The sequence below is a fragment of the Sander vitreus genome, chromosome 13 (genome assembly GCF_031162955.1).
Source record: "Sander vitreus isolate 19-12246 chromosome 13, sanVit1, whole genome shotgun sequence".
In the NCBI taxonomy this organism is placed as follows: domain Eukaryota; kingdom Metazoa; phylum Chordata; class Actinopteri; order Perciformes; family Percidae; genus Sander; species Sander vitreus.
Genome location: NC_135867.1, coordinates 22,685,466 through 22,696,261, shown reverse-complemented (window position 1 = coordinate 22,696,261; position 10,796 = coordinate 22,685,466). Strand labels below are relative to the sequence as shown.

At 39.7% G+C, this 10,796-nt stretch overlaps 1 protein-coding gene across 1 annotated transcript; it reads right to left on the bottom strand.

Annotated features, from left to right (window-relative positions):
- Positions 1-238: 238 nt before the first annotated feature.
- LOC144527966 (sodium- and chloride-dependent GABA transporter ine) lies at positions 239-6,417 on the bottom strand. The gene is made up of 13 exons (XM_078266337.1): positions 6,291-6,417; positions 5,679-5,813; positions 5,398-5,602; positions 3,085-3,217; positions 2,869-3,003; positions 2,601-2,704; positions 2,368-2,492; positions 1,733-1,845; positions 1,496-1,636; positions 1,292-1,391; positions 1,000-1,100; positions 712-879; positions 239-590 (listed from the first exon to the last, which is right to left on the bottom strand). Exons 1-13 carry the CDS (start codon positions 6,415-6,417, stop codon positions 438-440), a joined length of 1,740 nt encoding a protein of 579 aa, XP_078122463.1. The 3' UTR covers positions 239-437.
- Positions 6,418-10,796: the final 4,379 nt, after the last annotated feature.

The window sequence follows — 10,796 nt, the reverse complement described above, 5'->3', positions numbered from 1 at the left end:
GGCACCCTTAGCAAAGTAAAGTCCACAAATTAGGGGTGGGAAATGCGTGTGAAGTCCTGAGTGCCACTCCTTTGTCATTTCTGTCACAACAGAGGAAGTGTTGGCCTGGATATTTCAGATGTATACAACCATAACAGATTCCAAACGCTGTCTTTCCACAACATCTTGTCACATTAAAATTCCGCAAAACTGTAAGACGTTTCTTAAAGCTAGGACAACAAATTGAATTAGTAGGCTCACAAAAATGGCCATTTTAATATATCTGCATGGCAGATATGCAGCGACACATTTTCACAATTATGTAAATAATTTGTGTAGTATACTTCTGTTTGACTTACCAGAAGTTTGTTGAAGATTTAAAACTAATGCAAACAATAATTTGTGATTAACTTGAGCTGCCACTCTTGGTGGCTAGGATTGTGCAAAGCACAGAGGTATCACAGGTTTGTCTGAATAGAAGGTTTTTCAGGTAGATGGATGTTGGAGCTGATGACAGCTATGCCTGGATATGCGTCATCTCCTCCCCTCTCATAATACGCCATTTTTGGCATTCCATCCGAGGCGCATGGTGTGACAGACAACTTCAGTTTCTGTAGGAGAAATGTACCGATAATATTGACACATGAACATGACGAAGCAACATTTGCACGTGGGTACTACCTGCAATAGCTTGGGTGGGGTGAAAAAAAGGAAATGGTTAATGTGTGTCACCTGCATGAATGAGCCAGGTAGCACCCACAATGTATGAACAGCACCCAAAGGAATCCATATGATGGAGCCCATGGCAATGACCCAGCCGACCCCCTGAGCCCAGGGAGGGAAGACATAGTCCCCATAGCGGGCTGGTTTGAACTGGATGATGGAGAAAATCAGGATAACCTGCCGCAAGAAGAAACATGCAACGTTTAGTTGTGACACTAGTAGATGGATCCCAGTTTAGCTTTAGGGGGAAAACTCTGATTTCTAAATCATGTTGATGAAAAAAGCCTGTTGACTTACAGTGATCAGTACAGGAGCAACTATTAGCCAACACAGTCTGAAGAAGATGTTTGCTCTTTTTCCAGTCATCTCCTGTAGGTTGTCTGAAAGTCGATTTACTCCTGTGCATGGAAACGTCAGTAAACAGCCATGCTTATTTCATTTGCATGTTGACAGACATTTGCAGCATTTGGCAATAAGAATGAAAGTTATATACATATAGCCTTAGAAGTGTTAAGATATGTCTACTTTGGGAGTTAATTACATTAACTGGCCACTGAAAAAAGAAAGACAACTGAACACATTTGCTCACCATAACACCAACAGATGGCTATAACCTCAAAGACTGCCAGAAACATGATGGACACTATGGCAGTGTAATGGTCCATGAGCTGGAACACATAGATACCCACCTGAAAAGAGACACACTATTTAGAATGGCAGGTAAGTGAGAATAATGATTTGACAATGTGGTTATACTTTGTCTAAAGTGCCTCCAGTAAATTACAATCTATACCTGCATGACGCAAGGAATTCCTAGAAGGCACGCTGTACCACAAACTGCAAGAACAAACAGCTCCTTCCGCTTGAAAATTTGAATCAGATGTTGATAGAACTCATCCATGAGACTGGTCACCATCACTTCAACCATTGCAAACTGGCAAAAAAAAAAGAAAGAAAAAAAATCCTGAGTCACTGTAGGTCTGTAGGATTGCAGCAATCATCACTGAAGTTGTAATTCCCCATTAACTACCTCACTGTCCAGTCCAAGGCAAAGCAGCATGAAGAAGAACACCACAGCCCAGAGCTGAGCCACTGGCATGTTGGCAAAGGCTTGTGGGTAAATAACAAAAACAAGTCCTGGACCTGGATACACAAACACACAAGATGTCAGTGTATAGCAGTTCTGATTGGAAAAAAAAATGTTGTGACCCTTCAAAGTAGTAAAACTGTAACTGTAACTGAAAATTGTCATGAATATATGGAGAAAGTATCAACATCTCTAGCACAACCTCTCAGTGAACAAAAATCAAAATGTATCTTTGTTAATAAAACTAGTGGGAAGTTCATTGCTAGACATGCATTTGAAAAAAGCATACTGATGGTGTGTATAAACACACCATTTGTTATATATATATATATATATATATATATATATATATATATATATATATATATATATAAGGATACTGATACTATATATGGATACTGATTTATAACCCTACAAACCCTCACAAAGGCAAAATAGTTTTTTTATTAAAATCATTTATATGAGTAATTACCCAGTCATACTCACAGTATTATTGGAAAAAAGGCAACAAACCAAAATTAAATCAAACTAATCCCCCTGGAGCTGAAGATATTAGTTTGTTTACTTTGTTTTCTTACCATCCACAGCCAGATTGCTGACAGGGATGCCCTGCAGATGAGACATGTATCCAAAAGCAGAGAAAATGACAAAACCTGCCAGGATGCTGGTGAGGGAGTTGATGATGGATATAGTAAGGGTGTCCCTGGCGGGGAAAGAAGATGTTTATTTAATATCCCTTTCTTACTGCCCAGTGATCCTTAACAATAAGGAAAGGGGGGAAACTGAGTGGACGAGGATTTTGGCTTATTACTTCAAAACGTTGTTGTTAAAGGAGTTGTAGCTGGACATGGCCATCAAGGAGCCGAAACCAATCCCGATGGAGTTAAAGATCTGAGCTGCAGCATTCACCCACACCTGCAACACAGAGGGATGATCATCCAAAACCACTGATCACTGCCAGTACCAAGTTTCAATACCCATGCCAATATGAATACTAGTATAAATCTACTAGTTAACTGCTCTCATATGTCAGACAGAAGCTATTTCCAGTTCCTCATCTTCTCTTTCTTCCTTCTTACCTCCACTGAGAGCAGCTTGTCCCATTCCGGCACAATGAAGAAGGTTATTCCATCTAATGCTCCAGGAAGCTGCGCATTATTGATCAGCAGTGCAATCAGGATAACATACGGGAATAGAGCCGTAAAGTACACCACCTACAAACAGAGACAAACAATGGTTGTTATCCACTGTCTGCCTCCTTGTTTCTGTCTTAATTTCACTCTCTTTTCACACACCTTGCCTGTTGATTTCACACCCTTAAAAATGCAAAAGTAAATGAGGATCCAAGCCAGAAAGAGAAGGAGTAAAAGCTCCCACCGGACCACTCCTGTTTCATCTACTCCACTAGTCTGCTCCAGCATCTTATATCTTCAAAGAAGCCAAAGAAGAGAGAAAGTTGTAATTAATACTATAAGACGATTACATTCTACATTTATTCTGACATTATTCTTTAAAACTGAACACACTATAGCCATTAGAAAAACACACAGTCCCACAGTTTGCAATTAGTTGGACAATTGGCAGGGAAGCACTTACATGTGGTGTCCCTCAGGGGTCCATTTTGGTGATTTTAATGTTTCTGATCCATACTGACTGTTCTGTCATCATCATCTGACCACCACTGATCATTGACCATTTTTATCAACCAAATACTATCTTTGTACCCTGTAAGTATTTCTCTACTATTTCAGTTTATATTCACATGATTAAATATTAACTTATTGTGACCTAAAGTGGGAAATCCTTATTTCAATAAATATTTGCCGTTTTAGGGGTAGAAGTGTTGGTCAGTCGGTCGAATTGTACTTTGCATTAGTAAAAACCTGGTTGAGGTTTACACTGTAGAGATACCTACCAGTACCATACATATTATAAACAGTTCATGTTCACATATTTAGATAAAAAATCTCTATTTATTACATCTCATTTTCACATCTCTGCCTGCCCAACACTGCATGTGATATCATAAAATCACAAGTGAGATTTTAACAAATTGGTTTTCTTTACAAATAGCATTACAGCGTCCATAATCAAATTCTTCGTAGACCTTTAATCAAGTGTTCAGTAGAAACCTGATGTGTTTGTCTATCAAGAGTCGCCCTGTAACTGCCGACCAAACAAGCTGTCCTCCCTGAATTTTGACGAATTAATAATTTCCCAAGCAATCACTGTGCAGGTCGGGCATTCACTATAATTCAGTAAAATCAGTTGCTTGTCTAGCACATCCCGACTCCCAACTAATGTTTAACCAAAACGTGCAATGCATTCCCACATGTATCCACTAACTAAACAAGTTAATGAGTAAACCAAAATGTGATGTTTCGCTCCACTGTCTAAACAGAAAGATATCCACAATGAAAAATATAGCTTCTTTTTGAAATCTTAAGCATAATATCACTGCATATCGAAAGCTAATCCCAATATGCATACTAGTTTATCCACATTAAAACCCAAAGACCCAAAATATGTTTGAAACTGCTGCAGAAGAAAGCTACGAATATTTATAGATATAAACATTTTACAATGACTTAACCTACCTTTCCTAAAGACATTTGATCTGTTTGCCAAACTCTTATCACTAGCCTTCACTTGGATTGATATCCCTCACATAACTAATTGTTTTTATGTTGTGCACTAAAACAATCACTTTATAATCACCAGAGTTAGAGGTCAGCAGGTGAGCAGCACCGCCTGTTGTGACGCTACAGGAATTTTGTAATACTGCTATGATCTAATCAATACACAATGAACACTTAAACCCATTCCGCTGTTTCAGGATCAATCCACGTGCAATAACCCTGAAACACCAAGCATCCACCTTTCAAGTAAATTATATATTTAGTAGTGCTAAACACATAACTTAAACGTGTAAATATCTGTAAAGTATATACTTTATACACTGCCATATTCACCTACCTTAAGATATAAAAGCCACCTGTTATATTAAAGTCTCTGAACACCCACACAGGGGATTTCAGTTATTCTGGCTGATTAGACCTCTGCTCAGGTTGAAGGTGGGCCAGAGTTTAGATGGGAATTAATTAGGTCACAAATCTTTGTCCACCAATAAAAATGATAAAGGTGCCATTTCCCCTAACAGGTGCAACAAAGCTAACAGGAAGATGTCAATCAATCGGTCTAAACACACCAACACACTCCTGGGAAGATTTCTAATCAGCCAGATTAACTGAATCATTTGCACTTTTGCATTGCCCTATTGTCTTACTGTTTACAATCCTCATAGAGCTTGTTCACGTGTGTGTATGTATTTGTGTATGTGTATATGTATGTGTATATGTGTATATACACCCTTTTTTAAATACATACTTATACCTGTACATAGTCAAATGTTTACCTTGTTGAGCTTTGTTGCCCCAGTTTTTAGCCATATGTGTATTTCTCTGTACTTTGAGAGCAACAAAAGAGTCACATTCCCTGTACCTGTTCACACTTACTTGGCCATTAAGGCTGATTCTGATTCTACTTATCTAGTCTGGTTTTACAATTCTGAGAACCAGTGCTGGTTTCTCCCACACGGTGCAACATACTTGAAGAACTCCTGGCTAGCTGTGGAGGAGTAGCTGCTGTTGGTGGCAAGATTGGTACAGTTTGGGGTGTTCCAGGTGTTGTTACAGTTCTGCCAGGGTAGCGGTGCCTGGAAGGAGCTGAAGAGGTAATAGAGGGCCCAGGTGATGACGACATTGTAGTAGGTGCACATGATGAAGGAGATAGCCACTGATGCTATGCCCACTCCTGAGGACAGACAAAAAAATCAGTTTGGATGCCTTTTAGTGACTGGGGAAAAAAAATATTTCATGCCACGGAGTACCTTTTAACAGTGGGCAGACAGTAGCCAGAGCATGGACAGGCCCTCTCCTCGTGTACTGCCCCACAATCAGCTCCATGTAGAGCAGAGGGATCCCCAACACCACCAGCATAATCAGATATGGCACCAGAAAGGCACCTGACAGGAAGTTATGGCAAGTCAACTGTCACTCACATTTTGCTGGTAAAGGAGGTTAACACTGTCTCAGTTTTATGGCATCCTGTAATATTTAACTTCGGTGAAAGTCATCCTGTTATTGCATTTCACTCCTTATATCGTGAGTAGGTCATTTATAATGTCATAAAATATCTGTAAACCAATGTTTCTTCCAACTGTACGTGCAGGATTTCGCAGAACATTATGGGGTTGTAACACATATTTTTTCATGAAATGCACACTATGGTAAGTTCAGAACAACATGAACATTTTTCAACACAATCAGCATCACTACAGGAAAAGGTGTTTGAATGTAAGGGCTCACTAATGGCACCATGTGTTAAGCTTTGGATCCAGATTCTATACCTACGTATACCTATGTGTATAGGTACATAAGTACAGAGGGCGGTCTAGTTTTATAATTCAGTTTGAGGATGATATGTCAGCTTTGTGTCTCACCTCCTCCACTCCTGTAGCAGAGATAAGGGAACCTCCAAACGTTGCCCAGACCCACAGCACAGCCGATGCCAGCCAGGGTGAACTCTATCTGCTTGCTCCACGTTGGCCTGTCTAGCTGTTGCTCCATGTTTGCTCCCTGTGTCACTACTGTCGCTCGCCTGGGCCCAAACGCCATGGAAAGGTTGGCTGGAATTTAATGGACTCTGGGTGATATAACTTTTGTTTTTTATTATGCTTAATGATTAGCTTAGCAGAAACACTTCAGCTTGCCGCAGCTCCGAGGCTCACATAGGTCACACGTGTTGTCTTAGTAATGGGTGTCATAAACTGATCAGATTTGTGATTTTGAATAGCAAGTGCACAAAGGTTAAAGTTGGGGTTTTTTTAAGTGGAAATGCTTGCATTGACAACTTATTCTTGACTAACAGGCTCAGCAATTGTTATCTATAGAGTTGAGAAGCTCAGTCGAAGAAAAGAGACAGAACTTAACCATTAAATCGCTTTTATCATAATATATTAATTTGAATATTTTAATATATATTATAACATTTCATGGATTCCACAAGCTCTGCCTCTGTTACACCAATATCTTCACATCAATGTAAATCTTGGGCTCCCCAGTAAAGATAAAAGGAGCCAGTATGTTACACATAACTAGTATGTTACACATGTGTATTATGCCACAGATGAAATGAGTGTTGTTAGTGACACGTGCTGTAACACAGATTTCAGGTGGGGGTCATCGCTGTGTAACAAACACATGCCTGTAGCTATAACTTTTGTGATAAGCAGAGATACGGCTAGTGTTTTTTTTTAGATCTGTAACCATGAAGATATACAACAAGCACAACCATGCAGCAGCTCATGTTCCAGCTGGATATTTATTTATTTCCTTTATTGTCCCGTATCACTCATTAGAGATCAAAATGGTTAATGTTTATTTCCCCATTGGCCAAGTAATGTTAATGTTTTCTCTAAAATGATAAACCTGTCTTCCCCAGCTCCGCCCTCTTGTCCAAACATGGTCACTTCAGGCTCCAATGGCGACAGTCAAAATGAAAACTTCTGAGGCCGGGTGGCCTCAGTGGGTAGAGCAAGCACACATATACTTCGAGGCTTATTCCTCGACGCAGAGGTCTAGGGTTCAAGTCCGACCTGTGACGATTTCCTGCATGTCTTCCCCCTCTCTCTCTCTCACCTAGCTGCCCTATCAATTAAAGGTGGAGAAGCCCAAAAAATAATCTTTAAAAAAAATTATGCAAGCTTCTAGCTTCAAAACAGTACAGGTCACAGTCAATGCTTTAAAACGGCAGTCCACAAACCAATGGGTGACGTCACTCATGCTACATCCATTATTTTTACTGTCTATGTAAAAATAAAAATCATTAGATCATGATAGATCATTAATGTAGTTCTGTAAAGGCAGGGTGTTAGAATGTAAAAGTGCAGTGCAGTGGTTATAGTCCAAGGGGGGAGGTTTTCATGGATCATATTACGTCAATTGCATAATATTGCTATTGGTTCAATGGTTTCCTCTGTGGCGAGGGACCAAATTGGGAGACAGTAGGATATCAGCAGCAGTAGAAATGAACTGGGTTTAATGGAGCAGATTGATTTGAACATAAGTACAATACAAGAAAAAGCAGAAAATTAAAATAATGCATTTGTTATACAGAGAATCTGTTGTGCTGGTCATCGTGGCACTTGATTTGTGTCTGTGGGCCACCTGCTGGATACAGTGGGAACATCAGACTACTGCTTGGCACCTGGGAGGGATGGGTTTAAAGGACATTAAAGCTTTAGTGTGTAACATTTTGATATTAATAAACATCTGTTACATTCAGGCCATTGCCAAATGAGTTGCTACAAAGCTAATTAAGACTATCAGCTCCACACAACTCTCTCTGTATTTCTCAGTATGGCTATGTTCAGAAGATTGTGGCGTCCAGTGACTTTAGCGCGCAGAAACTCGAGTGAAGGTAATAACCTCTTCTGAAGAGTCCTGGTCCAGGTCTAGCCCCAGTGTATTCCTGCCTTTGTGCTGCAATCCTTGTAATGTAATGCAGCAGAAGCAATCACACTCACTCCATCTGTCAGCCACAATGGAAAATAACATCACAACGGCACAGATGTGAAATAGCTGATAAAATGATATGCACCAACATAGGCCATCATAAACTCAATGAAGCTTAGAGAACTAGAAAATAAGATATCATGGCATAGTGATGATGTTCACATCATCAATATTTATATATGTAATTATGAAACACTGAAGTAGCCCTATCATGTGTAATCTCACAGAGGTATCTGAGAGAGCATTGTTTGGGTTATAGTGGGTAAAGATATTTGCCAACAGCCACAAATGAGCAGAAATCATCAAGCATCAACTGACTGATAAAAGCCAGTCCTGTACTTTGACTCTGCTGGGGTCAGGGGTCTAAATGTGGACCAGGTTTGTGATTTCTGTAGATCCGCCACCACACCCAGGAGTTTAATCGTGCATACAGAGGCAACTGCTAACATTCAATTAGTGTCATTCTCTGAAGTTTTGGAATCTAATTGGAAGTGTTGACAAAGTCTTAGTCAGAAAGTTACAGGTTGGGCCACTTCTTTTCTGCAGTATTGCCCAATCAAATATTTTAGTAATAAAGGTCAAAGATTGTAATTGTGCAGAGTGAATGCATTCATTTGATAAGGAGAGTACACATATATACTATATATAAATATTACGTTGTATATCCTTGCTTTTACTCAGCCCTAGAAATGAGTGGCTTTTGACTGAATTGTGCTTGAAGCCAACTGAGCTGATGTGTGCTGAGTGCCTGGCGTCGTGAGGCTGGCGTTGCATCACCCAGGTGGGTGCTACACATTGGTGGCGGCGAAGCGCTTTGAGTGTCTATGATAAAGCACGATATAAAATGTAATTAATTATTATTATTATCACTTGATGTGAAAATACAAACAGAGAATCTTAAGCTGCTTGTCATGGGGACTTTACAAATAAATAGATAGAGAAATTATAATACTATGAAACACTGTGAATTTTATGTGCACACATTATAGCACGACTCTAAGTACACATCTTGCAAGCTGTAGCTATCACAACAATATTTGACATAACACTACGTGAACTGGCAGAGTACCGCACGCGCGCGCGCGCCCGCACGCACACACACACACACACACACACACACACACACACACACACCAGAAATTCTTGTTTAGGGACTGTTCGTTATTTATTTAAAGGGCCACCAGCGGAGTTTTGTGGCCTCTAACCTAAAAAGACTTGACCCTCCCCTCATCAATAATAATCTTCCTACGACCCTTCCAAATGATCTGAAAAAGAGGGACGGCGACCACCCCCTTGCGTGCAATTTTGCACTTAGCAAAAAAAGTACAGATACCATTTGATTTTTACAGCCCTGACGCAACCTCTGCATTCTAATCTTATAAATCCCACTCCTCTGTTATGGTGTGGTGGCCATTTCAGTAGATTTACTCACTAACATTGTTGTGGAAACACAGTAAGCATGGAAACTAAATGCACACTTCTTGCATTACTGCATAACTTCAAATACTAACTAATACTAATACTCCTCTAGTAAACTAGTATTCACATGAAATAAAACAATAAAACATTGAGACCATTCAGCAAAGGACACTGGGAAATAACAAATTCAACACTGGTTGCTATGGACTCGTCACTAGGCTTCGTCATTGTATATTTTAGCACATAGGTAAAGCTGCCGAAGCTGAACATTATATTCCAAAACATATATGTTTATTTTTAAAGCAGATTTTAAGTTACATTGTAACAATTTAACAATTCGCCCTTATGAAATCCAATCGCGGCACGGTTGTTTTGGAACGCAATAGACAGACGCTTAAATTCAACTAAAATGTAACATTGAACAATCAGTGTTGGACCTCCAGTCTGTTGAGATGCCTCTCCAAACACAGAAACCAAGCGCAGTCACACCATAAAACGTTAAGACACGTTGAGAAAAAAGATCCGTATTTTGCTGTAATCCAATGACTGTGTGTATTCAGCAAGGCTTATATGGGCGTCACATTCACCAGCCAGCTCCAAACAGGTGAACGAGGCCTCTACTGTTCGCTGTTTAAACAAAGTGGAATAAACGTATAAAAGTCCAAATCTACACAAAACCCGCAATCAATTAGTACACTGACATCACATTTATATACATGGCATTTAGGAAACCTTTATTGCAACGTTGGCACGGCAAGATGTCCAGACTAGTGCAACAGTAACTTTCGTTTTTTGCGTCCTGCTGCTCCCATCGTCAGCCAGGTAATTTTTTACTAAAGCAGTATATGAAATCAGATGTATTACCTACCACCATTTAGTTGTTTTGTGTTATTTAAGATATTTATAAAATATCTAGTCATGTCAGATGTAATTATTCCACTCATGGGGGGCCGAAACTGAGAGCTACATGGATAAATATGCACCAAACAAGCCACTTTGAAATGTTGCTCTTT

Coding starts and splice junctions, on each gene's coding strand:
- LOC144527966 (XM_078266337.1), bottom strand. CDS start 6,417: ATGGAGCAACAGCTAGACAGGCCAACGTGGAGCAAGCAGATAGAGTTC. Junction 2,493..2,600: donor TTTAACAACAACGTTTTGAA/GTAATAAGCCAA, acceptor TTTCCCCGCCAG/GGACACCCTTACTATATCCA. Junction 1,846..2,367: donor CAGCAATCTGGCTGTGGATG/GTAAGAAAACAA, acceptor TTGTGTATCCAG/GTCCAGGACTTGTTTTTGTT.